General features: G+C 40.4%; 1 protein-coding gene across 2 annotated transcripts; it reads right to left on the reverse strand.

The window, feature by feature from the left end:
* LOC119898671 (zinc finger and BTB domain-containing protein 11-like) lies at positions 1-11,990 on the reverse strand. Of its 2 annotated transcripts, XM_038712845.1 has the most exons (12): positions 11,827-11,990; positions 9,411-9,585; positions 8,832-9,298; positions 7,786-7,972; positions 6,165-6,217; positions 3,536-3,701; positions 3,346-3,438; positions 3,073-3,147; positions 2,874-2,960; positions 2,582-2,656; positions 1,792-2,034; positions 1-1,150 (listed from the first exon to the last, which is right to left on the reverse strand). In XM_038712845.1, the coding sequence occupies exons 1-12, from the start codon at positions 11,833-11,835 to the stop codon at positions 969-971; spliced, it is 1,812 nt and encodes a 603-aa protein (XP_038568773.1). In that variant the 5' UTR covers positions 11,836-11,990; the 3' UTR covers positions 1-968. The 2 variants fall into 2 exon arrangements, with proteins under 2 accessions (XP_038568773.1, XP_038568774.1); XM_038712846.1 differs by lacking the exon at positions 11,827-11,990 and having other exon boundaries at positions 9,424-9,561.
* Positions 11,991-12,162: the final 172 nt, after the last annotated feature.

Genomic DNA, 12,162 nt, shown 5'->3' on the forward strand with positions numbered 1-12,162 from the left:
TTTCTGAAAAATTTCTGTATTCCATCATCATGGACTTTAAAATAACAAGTATATAGTGCATACTTTTTTAAACATTAAATATTAGCATTTGGCATGCAGGATACAAAGGCACTCAAATTGTACAGATGGGCTACTAGAGAAGAGTTAACATAAAAAAAAATGGGTACAAAACGTGATTACAAGACAGACAACACAGTAAGCTTCCACATTATTCTTGGCAACCCACACTGACTTTGTAGCGCATGTTTTCAGACACAGTAATCATCTCTGCTGTAGGTGGGAGGAATGGAAGGAAGAAGTACAGGAAAGAAGCGCAATTTACTGTAATATCTTCAAACACAGTTAACAGCAAATAAATGCACCAATAGATCGACAGTTAGATGTCCAGCCTGGCGTCTTGCTTCGGTCTACCAAGCTGTCTGGTTGGCCCGATGCGTCTTCCGGCATGTGTGCGCTGATGCTGCCGCAGACCCTGGCGGTAAATGAAGCTCTTCCCACATTCCCCACACTCGTAGGGTCTCTCTCCGGTGTGAAGCCTGTGGTGCACCTTCAGTTCCTCAGCTCTGGAGTAGCCCTTCCCACAGACGCCACAAATGAAAGGTCTATCTTTAATGTGGGTCTGGTAATGTGCCGTCAGGTACGAGTTTATCCGAAACGTCTTCCCACAGATGGAACATGCGAACGGCCTCTCCCCGGAGTGCTGCATCTCATGCAGCTTGAGAGAGGAGGCCAGGTGGAAACCTCTGCCGCACTGGGAGCAGAGGAACGGTTTCTCCCCAGTATGGATCCGTTGGTGAATTTGTATGTAGCTTTCATTGATGAACCTCTTGCCACAGTCGGGACACGAGTAGGGCTTCTCCTTCACGTGTGTTTTCATATGTTCTTCTAGCTTTTCTTTTTCATGGAACTGAATGCCACAGCGGCGGCAGAAGAGAAGCTGTGATGAGCCGTGCTCGGCTGCGTCTGATTCACAAGGTGTGTGTAGTAATGTGGTGTGCTTGTAAAGCTGAATGACTCTCACATTCTTTTCCACATTCCAGGCAACGGAGGGATGATCTGATCCTGGACTCTCCCGGCAGAGACTTCAAGTATTCAGACAGTTCTGACGCTATGGGATCCACCTCACTGTCAAAATCAGCACCCTTACGACCTTCACAGAGACAAAGGAGAGACAGATCCTGTTTTACTCTAGTATTAATAGTTCACTCGAATATAACAATCTTTGTATTGTTTAAGACTTCAATTTTACTCCACTTATTATTTACATTAAGCCAAGTATATATTTGGGTACTCCAATCAATTTTGCTTTTCCAAGCTGACTTAGTTGGAAGTTTTGGGATGAATCTTCAGATGTTAAATTAAATTTCTTCCTCTCCGTTGCGCGGCTCTACTTTCCTTTTCCATTACTCTACAGTTGGGTTATAAAATGACAAGACTAGGTTTAAAAAGCCATTCTGGTTTTCCTGTATTGCTCTGTGTACAATGATGCAGCAGCAAAAAGGTTAATTATTCAACTGACAACATGAAGTTAAATTTACCTGCTCCTAGACTGATGTCATTGATGTCTATGGGCTACCAATCGTATATATTGTTAAAGTTATAGTTTTTTTAAAAATCTAGGCAGATAAAAAAAACGATACAGGTCATACATGAAAAAGACAAAACTCAGGACAACTTTTTTTGCAATTTGGCACTAAATCTTTAGTAATGTCTGTCAGTGAGAGAGACAGCAATAGAGGTGCAAATATTCTAGGAGGTAACCGTAAATGATTAAGTATGATCCAGTCTCACCTAAGTGGACTTTGTAGTGTGTTTTGAGATTTCCCTTCTGGTTGAAACCCCGACCACAGATGGAGCAGCAGTAAGGTTTCTCTCCTGTATGGATCAGCTCGTGCCTCTCTAGTTTGTAGGCATGAGGAAATTCTTTGCCACACACTGAGCAGTGGTACTCTATCTTCTCTTTCGGCTTTTTCAGGAGCTCTGGAGGTATTTCTGTTGGAACACGAACCATCTTTCTGCCAGGACGCTTCTTCCCTATGTGGGGGAAAAAAAGAGGATGAACTTACAAGGTAAGGCTGTTACTTTAATGCTTACAAAATGAACTTTTAGACTCCAGTCACATACCAACCAGATTCTGTGTTAATAGACTTCATTTGTTTGTAACAATAATTATTAGATACATTGTCTTTCTTTTTAGGTATTAAACACTTTAACAAACTCAAACTCACTCCTTCACGTTGAACAAAATGTAGATTGCGTGTTCATAGTCAGGCCCATTCTACATGCCAACACATGTAACCTTCGTCATGTGTAGGATGATGATTGTTTGTGTTAATGAGTGCTGTTGTATGACAGAGCTGCACATTAAAGTCATAGTTCCTGTCAACAGTCAATCCATTGTTCTAAATCACTGCACCGGGTTAATTAACTGCAGGCAGCCATGGCAGAAGTAATTTTATTATGCCGTAAATTACCAGTCAACACTATAAAATTGAGCTAACCGTGGGATAACATGGTCTTAGCTGGAGCTGCCCTACAGCGCTGGTTATACGCCCTTGTGGAGCATTTTATTTGCTCTTACCAGCAGAAACACTCGTGCTTTCTCCTCCTTCAGCAGATTGTTTGGCATCTTTCCTTCTTCTGTAAGGACGCTTTGCTGGTTAAAGAGACAAAAATGTTTATTGCATTAGTGACTAATTATTTTGACACTCCACTGTACAATATTTAAAACTGAAACTCCACAAATGTCCACATCTTTAAGTAGACCTGCTTTTCTTTTCTTGCTCAAATAACATTAAATTAACCAGAATTAACGAGCAGAATTGGTTTCAGAATCAACTAAGAGTGATACCAGACCCTACTTTTTGTCTTACCAGCAACGCGGCGGACAGGTTTTGAGTTTAATTCTTCTGATTCCACTATAATTGGGACATTTCTCTTTCTTCGGGTGCGCCTTGATACTATAACATAAAAAGTAACATGTATTATAACAAAACGATAAAATGCCAAATAATTCTTATAGATGCAAACAACATCAATTCAATCACCATAAAAGTTACGAGGAACACTCACTTCCTGGCTCTGCCTCTAGGTCTTCACCAGACAACAGTGGAACTTCTGAAATCTTTCTTCTGCCCCTTCTTTTTGCTTTGTGACAAAGAACAGCAGAAAATATTACCATATGAAAATATATAAATAAAACTTACATACAGTATATATTTACCATACTTATATAATTTGGATTCTATAATTTAGAATAAAACAACCCGCCAAACTCTTGACACTTCTGAATCCTCCACATGTATTGTTTAAACCAATATATTGAATATTTATAACCTCACTCACCAGGTTTTGCAGGAACGTCTTTCTCTGCGTCTGAGACGTTTAATGACACCACTGTTACTTCGGGAACCTTCTTCCTTCTTCTCTGTCTCTTTCCTGGTAACATTGTGTGCAAAAGCATCACGAAAGAACTAAGTCATAACTCTCATTTACAACCTCCACAGTGTTCATTTTTCTTATGACTTGCGTTTACCACGATATAAGGGTGAGGCAGCTGCCATCTTTACTACTCTCTCTTTTTCCTCCCCTTCTTCCCTTTCTTCATCTTCCCCCACAGACACAACTTCCATGATGAGTGTTGGACTACTGCTGTCTCTCTGGTTTTGGCCTTGCAGCTGAGACTCGGACAGGACGACACCCTGTGATCATAATCATTAAAAACCATCAGAAACATACCCCCCACACCCTCCCTGGGTAACACAGCAGATATATATACTTTTTTATAGTAGTAGTTACAGGATGTAATCCAAACTATTCGGTGGCAGTAACGTGTTGTTTCTTCTGATCCGTGTGGGGTCAGCATAGTGCTGCACTTGCAACTGCAGGCAAGTGGTGACTGGTAAGTAGTAATCCTGCCTGGTTATCTACGATGCAGTGGTGCTGAAGACTCACACCTCTGGTAACTAAGTTTTGGTTCATTATTACATTTTGATGTTAACGTTTAAAAGGTGAAATATACCATAAATCAGAAGTTACACTCTGCTATTCCAAACAGTTTGGACAGTAAAATCATTATCCCAAGAAAACAAATATAAAATTTAAACTCTGCTTCATCCCTAAACAAGAAACTAATTTCAGCAGACACCCACTGCAGGGACAGGTGGTTTTAGGGACACTTACGACAATTTAATTAAGCACATCATACTTCTGGCATTCTATATATATATATTCAATACTTATATTTCTACTATGTCAAACTGGTAAAGCTGCTTTACAAAATTCCATTTTCAGGTTTTGCAAGGCACATATTCGCTCAGCTTTACTGTTACTCTGTAGGCTGTTGCATTGTATTACTTGCAGTGTAATTATATGCTATATATAGTGGGGGGAAATAATGGGGCTATCCACATGACTGTGATGGACTGGCGACCTGTCCAGGGTGTACCCCGCCTTTCGCCCGATGCCAGCTGGGATTGGCTCCAGCCCCCCCGCGACCCTGTACGCAGGATAAGCGGTTGACGATGGATGGATGGCTGGCTGGCTATCCACACTTTGGTATTAACTCAAACAATCCACACATAAAGAAATCCAAACATTGAAGACCATAAATAAAGTTGTGTGTAATTAAGTAGAATGACACAGGAAAAGTATTGAATATATAATATAAAGAACACGCCAACATAATTTTATTTAATACTTAGTGGAGAAGCCTTTGTTTGAAATCACAGCTTCCAGACACCTCCTTTAAGAAGAAATTAATTGGCCGCAGTATTCAGGGGTGATTTTGGCCCATTCTTCTAAACATGCTGTCTTTAAATCTTGAAGATTCTGGGGGGCCTCTTGTGAACCTTGGTCTTTAGCTCTTTCCACAAATGTTAAATTGGATTCAAGTCAGAAGATTGACAGGGCTATTCCAACACCTTGATTCTTTTTCTCCGTAACCAATTGATTGTTTCCTTTGCTGTATGCTTCAGATCATTATCCTGCTGGAAGGTCCACCCACGTCTCATCATCATTATCTTGGTGGATGGTGCCGGCAGATTCTCGTCAATAATCTGCCAGTAAAAGGCTCTATTCATTCTTCCTTCAATTATATGAAGTCTGCCAGTACCATGATGCCCACACCATGAAGCTTTCACCTCCAAAATTCACTGTTGGTATAGTGTTTTTAGGGTGGTGTGTAGTGCCATTTCTTCTTCAAACACGGTGTTTAGTAGGACAGCCAAAAAGTTCGAACTTGCTCTCGTCTGACCAGACTACACCTCCCAGTATTTCATTGGCTTGTGCAAATGAGTTGTAGCAAACTTTAAACGAGCTTCGACATGCCTTCTCTTTAGTAATGGAGTCTTGTGGGGTGAGCGTACATACAGGCCATGGCAGTGGAGTGCATTGCCTATTGTTTTCTCTGTGAAAATGGTACCTGCTGCCTCCAAGTGTTTTTGGAGCGCTTTCCGAGTGGTCCGTGGGTCTTGGGCTACTCTTCTGACCATTCTGACTCCCTGGTCAGAAATCTTGCGAGGAGCCCCTGTGCGTGGCCGGGTGATGACTGAGTGATGGTGCTTCCACTTGTGGATAACGGCCCCAATGGTGTTTACTGGAAGATTCAGAAGTTTTGAAATATGTCTGTATCCGATTCCATCAATATGTTTCGTAACAATAAGGTTGGCAAACGAAAGCTCTTTGCTTTTACCCATCATAAGATGTTTCTTGTGTGGCACCTTAATAACGAAAAGCCTATTCGTAGACCATCAATTTACTAACCCAGCTGATATCACGTTGCACTGATAGTAGAAAGTAATTAAACCTCCTAAGTACTAATGGATTGCAGCTGGTTCCTTGCCTTACCTTGGAGACCTGCTTTCTCTTAGCATGTTCAATACCTTTTTTTCCCCCCGTGTCATTCTACTTCATTGCACATTACTTTATTTGTGGTCTTTAATGTTTGGATATCTTTATATGTGTGGATTTCTTGAGTTAATACCAAAGGCTAGTGAAACTTTCATGTGAATAGCCTCATTGGAAACATGTTTACTGAACAAAATGTTGACGCGTTCAATACTTATTTCCCCCACTGTATGCACGCAGAGGTTTCAAGAGACTTGAAGAGGACAGCCCTTCTTAAGGCCTTTGCAACGCAAAATTTATAAATTAAGACGAATTACCTTGCTCCGGTGAGGACTGTCTGTGCAATTAGAGATCCGGTCAGGACTGTCTCCTGTAACAATCAAGATAGTGGGCTCAGGTTCGGAGATAACTGACAGGACAAGGGATTTTCAACATTGTCAACATCACTTTAAAAGTGTAGTTTATGCATTCAGGCCTGACATAAATGTTATGGATAAAGTCAATGTACTGATAAACTAAATGTGTAATTACAAAAGACCTAAGGTGCTATAAAATTTTCATAAAGCTAAAAGGTCTTGTTTTGGAAATACTTGCCAATTCCCAACCCAATAGATCTTGTAATGTCTTACACATCCACCGGCCACTTTATTAGGTACACCTTGCTAGTACTGGGTTTGACCCCTTTTTGGATGAGAGAACTGCCTTAATTCTTTGTGGCATACTTTCAACAAGGAGTTGGAAACATTCCTCAGAGACTTTGGTCCATATTGACATGATAGCATCACACAGTTGCTGCAGATTTGTTTGCTGCACATCCATGATGTGAATCTCCCGTTCCACCACATCCCAAAGGTGCTCTATTGGATGGAGATCTGGTGTCTGTGGATACTGTATTGGAGTACAGTGAACTCATTGTCAAGTTCAAGTAACCAGTTTGAGATGATCTGAGCTTTGTGACATGGTGCATTATCCTGCTGGTAGTAGCCATCAGAAGATGGTACACTGTGGTCATAAAGGGATGAACATGGTCAGCAACAACACTCATGTAGGCTGTCGCATTTAAACATTGCTCAATTGGTAGGGGCCAAACGTGTGCCAACAAAATATCCCCCACACGATTACACCACCACCACCAGCCTGAATCTGTTGATATAAGGAAGGATGGATCCATGCTTTCATGTTGTTTACTCCAAATTTTGAACCTACCATCTGAATGTCACAGCTGAAATAGAGACTCATTAGACCAGGCAATCTTTTTTCCAATCTTCTTTTGTCCAATTCTGTAGCCTCGGTTTCCTGTTCTCAGCTGACAGGAGTGGCACCCGGTGTGGTCTTCTGCTGCTGTAGCCCATCTGCTTCAAGGTTCGACATGTTGTGCATTCTGAGAAGGTATTCAGCATATCTTGGTTGTAACGAGTGGTTATTTGGGTTATTGTTGCCTTTTTGTCATCTCTAAGCAGTCTGCCCATTCTCCTCTGACCTCTGACATCAACAAGGCATTTTTATCCACACTACCACCGCTCACTGGATATTTCCTCTTTTTCAGACCATTCTCTGTAAACCCTAGAGATGGTTATGCGTGAAAATCCCAGTAGATCAGCAGTTTCTGAAATACTCAGACCAGCAACCATGCCATGTTTAAAGTCACTTTAATCCCATTTCCTCATGATTGTGATCCTCGGCTGTCTTGGCTGCGTCTAAATGCACTGAGTTCCTGCCATGTGATTGGTTAATTAGCCATTTGTGTTAACAAGTAATTGAACAGGTGTACCTTATAAAGTGGGTGGTGAGTGAATTTGTCTGCTACTTAAAATAATCAAATAATAATAAATATCAAATAAACTCTAAAACTCAGAAACAAGAAACAGAAACAAGGGTGATCCCTTGAACAAATGTGTGTGTACTGCTTGCGTTAACATGCTTTTATGAATCACTTACTGGCATCCCATTCCACCACTTCTCCATCAGAGTTGATTAAGCCACCAATTTCTTCATCTTGTTCCTCCTCTTGTTCCTCCTCATCCCCTGCGTGCAATCTGACAGTCAAATGGAGAGTCTGGTCCTCTAAGTTTGCAGGTGCCATCTTGAGTCCATGTGACATCGGGGGCTTATGTTCAGGAGAATCCTAAATACAGATCACATTGTCAAGGAGTTTATTTAATGCATCTTTTGGGGGTCTTTACCCACAAAGCTAATCTGCCAATAGGTAGAGACACCAGATTAGAACATTTCGCTCATTTAGTTGGAATGACTAGTGACAAAAAATCTCTCATCCCACTTTGTTTGATACTTAAACTAATCTAAAAATGGCAGTTTTATTGTTTATCATGTCACTGGGCCTCATGCAAGAAGTTTTCATATTCAAGTGTTTAATGTCAGATTCACCAAACTATCTCAACCGGACATAATCGCTCCTTTCAGCCTGATTAATGTCACCTGTTCATAAGGAGGTGCAGAGTTGTGGGATATGATCATATCATATACGGCTACTTTTCTAAACAATTAGAAAATGTTACCAAGGATGTGTTATCAGCGCTTTACTGTGTACAGACATAATGACGGAAGGGTTTATGTGAAGTTAAATCAGCTTCAGGACCTAATATGAAAGGCAGCCATGGGAGCATAACAGTCAGGGAGACACAGAATATTATAGGCTGCTGTCGGTTCAATAGAGGAAGACACTAGACTTGCATAAAGACACTGAGAAAGATGTTGAAGTGAAAGAATTTTCCTCGCAGCTACAACGCTTCCTTTATTTCTCATAGGTCTGGACCACTTGAGAATTTTGTTTTTACCTAAATCACTCGTACATGCCACAAATCTGTTCGTACGAGTGGTCCCATTGTGACATTATTTTAAAGAAATGCATAAACCAATAAATAAGCAAGAAACTTCAGTTTTCAGTCCTTGAGGTGATGCTGATAATATGAAACCACTACTATATGATTAGAAAAACAATTTATAAAGTAAAGTATTTTACATACTGTTTGGCAAGGTGCTGATCTTTTGGTCTCATGAAGTTCTGCTTCTGTTGTCACAGATGTGCTTTGTTTTACGTCAAGGCTCTGGTCTTGAGTGCAACACACATCCCCTGCATGTGCTCTCTGAAGGGATTTCATGTTCCTTTTGTGACTGGGGGTCATCTCATGTACTGTATTACTGCACTGATGCACAATCACGTTTCCCGTCGCTTTTCCACATCTACAGGAAATCTTAGGTTTCTCATCAGAGTCCATGAGCATGTGTCTCTGCCGCCCCTCTCTGGCAGAGGAGCTCTGCCCAGAGAGAGTGGGGCCGCCAGACTCCTCGGAGCATTTCTCCACCGAATATACTCTCTGGCGTGTCTTTACTCCGTGAGAAATGGAGCTCTCCATCCCACATGCTTGGAGGTGGGGATGACATGTGTGTGTGGAAGTGTCCTCCTTTTTTCCCTCTGAGTTGAAGCTGTCATCTGTGTTTAACATTACAAGGCAAAACAAAAATGTGAAAAGTCACAATCGAGTGACATAATGTGTGTACGTCATCTAGAAAGGTGATGCTGATATTTAAGATTTTACACTCACGATTTTCACTCACAGTCCAGCCGTCCTCCTCTTCTTTAATGATTACTTGAATCTCTGGCGTCTCACAATTGTAGTCGGGGCTTGCTGGTGCTTTTTTTGAATCATGATGTGGCGAATTCTGGTCATCATAGTTTTCATTTAGACTCAGTGACAATGGATCTTGGAATTCAGCATCCTAATAAGGAATAAAGACAGACACCTAGAAACAAACCTCAGAAACGTGTTTTTTTTAATTCTGTTATGCATAGAATTAAACCCAGTAAGGACCATATAGGTTACTATATTTACATCTTTAGCTTGAAAAAGTACAGCAGAATAATATCCTATTGTTACAACGTGGGTGTGTTCATGTATTTCTCATGTATTGCCCGCATTGCCAGTCCTGTCTTCTCACAGCAAAAGTGTAATTTAATATTGTTTAATGTACATGTCCGACTTGATAGATAGGGGAACAAAAACAGCGCTGTCAAGTCAGACGCCGTGACTTGACTCAGGCCTTGCTCCCACGAGGTCTAGTGACATTTTGCAGCGCAGGTGTGCCGAATTCTGCATGCCTGCCGTGAATTGCATACACCTCGAGGTGGATGCAAATTTCCGTAGGCAGCCTACAATATCTGTTTTGCCGAATTATACAATTCACTTCTTAAGATCCTTTTAGGACACTTTGCTGTTTGAACGTGGTTAACGCCACATGTTTTTGCTGAATCTCAAGAATTGGTACTTTTACTAAGTGCAATAATATATTAACGATTAACGTTCATAAAATATATACTGATAATTTATCACTATTGATGAACCCCACAAAGAATAGTATAGCGTTTAAAAGCAGAACTTTAATGCATTTTCCTACAATTCTCGGCAGACATGCAAAATTCGGCATATATATACATTTTATCTGTCTTCACTGGCAACCACTGGTGTCTATTGTTTTCTGTATGGCATGAAAACTAATTTGCAGCCATTTGAAACTTACTTTAGAAAACATATTATAATGAATATTATGCCCACTTTTATAGTATTTATTGCAGTATATTGCTGCCACCATTTCTTGTTATACCGAGAAAATTGTTTTCACGTTCTAGCAAGATATTTAAAAATTATTATCACATATTTTGTTGTTATTACTAGATACAAAATTATTCAATTATTACTCTGTTATTCAGAGACTTTCTTATTAGGCGTGTTAGGCTACATCTCATTAAACCAAACTTTTCTTGCTACAACACGTCATGACAACACTTACAATTTTCTGACATTTTATAGACTAAATGATGAATCAATGAACAAACTAAGTGGCAGATTATTCAACAATGAATCTTAATCGTATTCCTATTTGAAAATAACTCTTCCCATAACCAACAATCACAAACTTTGATTTTCTCACATGAAAACCAGCTCATTAGTGTTCATAATGACACAATACCTCAGTAGGCCTATTTATCATTATAGTTACTTCATATCCCTGTATTACTACACACCTGTATAGCATCTCTATCTGAGTAATACATTACACGCTCCCTCAACATCATTGTGCTGTGTGATGGAACTGCACATTTTTATTGTGGCCAGCCTAAGGCACACCTGTGCAATACCCATGCTGTCTGACCAGCATCTTGATATGCTACATGCATCTGTGAGGTGGATGGATTATCTCGGTAAAGGAGAGGTGCTCACTAACACAGATTTTGACAGATTTGTGAACAATATTTGAGAAAAATAGGTATTTTGTGTAGAAAGTCTTAGATCTTTGTGTTCAGCTCATGACGAATGAAGCTAAAAACAAAAGCATTTATAATTTTGTTCAGTGTATCGCTCTACCTGTCTACCTCCCTCCCTATCTATCTATCTATCTAAGGACCCCCTCAAAAACGAGATGGTGCATCTCAAGAGGTTTACCCTAATATACACATTTGAATATATCTATCTAAGTTATGTATCTGGTAGAAAGTAAACATGTACATGCTTAACCTACATTAGTGAGATCACGCATAAGGAAACATGTTTAAAAGAAACTGACAGTTTCTGTGAACACCTTTAATGGATGGCACAGGCGTCTGTGATTCGGGAGCACTGAAAAAAAACATTCCCCTGGATAACTTCAATAATGTTACGTTACTGAACGCAACGCAAGATAAGATAATTTAATTAAAAAGAACGTCACTGGCTAACTAGCTAGCAATCAAGCTATTCTGACAATTTAGCTGTTGTTAAATGTAACTTAGGAGTGGAACGGTATTCATCTCCAAACCAATGTCACCTTAGTCGACCCACACCTAACAAGGTAAGTTACGTTTACGTTACCGTAATGTTAACTTCTTATTTATCTGCATACCAGACTAACGAACTGTATCTAATGTCACCTAGCTAGTTAGCTGTACAATAAAAGCCCGAATAGCAGCTAAGTTGTGTACGTTACCTCGAACATAGTGCGATGTTGTCGCGGGGTTTGAAGGATGTCATAAGAAAACCAGGGGGAACAGAAAATTAAGCTAAGTTGTTTCGTTATTGTGGATGAGGGCAGCTGTCATGAACCCTACAGTCTCTGCTAGCTAAACTGTGTTGCGCCACCACGTCTTCTTCTTGTTTTGCGGTTACCATGAGTGATGGCAGATCACCAGCTGAAAAGGTGCATGCTGCCACCTACCGGCCAGTACAGCATTAGTCCTAAAAATGCTGAGACGACGTGTCATCGCCAAGATACCACAGACTGTAGCTGCCACAGAAGGGGTCTTGTAAGCCTTATACAACAATA

The sequence above is a fragment of the Micropterus salmoides genome, unplaced genomic scaffold (genome assembly GCF_014851395.1).
Source record: "Micropterus salmoides isolate LMB-PRFRI ecotype aquatic unplaced genomic scaffold, ASM1485139v1 Ms_hic_scaffold_12, whole genome shotgun sequence".
NCBI classification, from domain to species: domain Eukaryota; kingdom Metazoa; phylum Chordata; class Actinopteri; order Centrarchiformes; family Centrarchidae; genus Micropterus; species Micropterus salmoides.

Coding starts and splice junctions, on each gene's coding strand:
- LOC119898671 (XM_038712845.1), bottom strand. Junction 2,961..3,072: donor CCTAGAGGCAGAGCCAGGAA/GTGAGTGTTCCT, acceptor TTTATGTTATAG/TATCAAGGCGCACCCGAAGA. Junction 1,151..1,791: donor ACACTACAAAGTCCACTTAG/GTGAGACTGGAT, acceptor GTCTCTGTGAAG/GTCGTAAGGGTGCTGATTTT.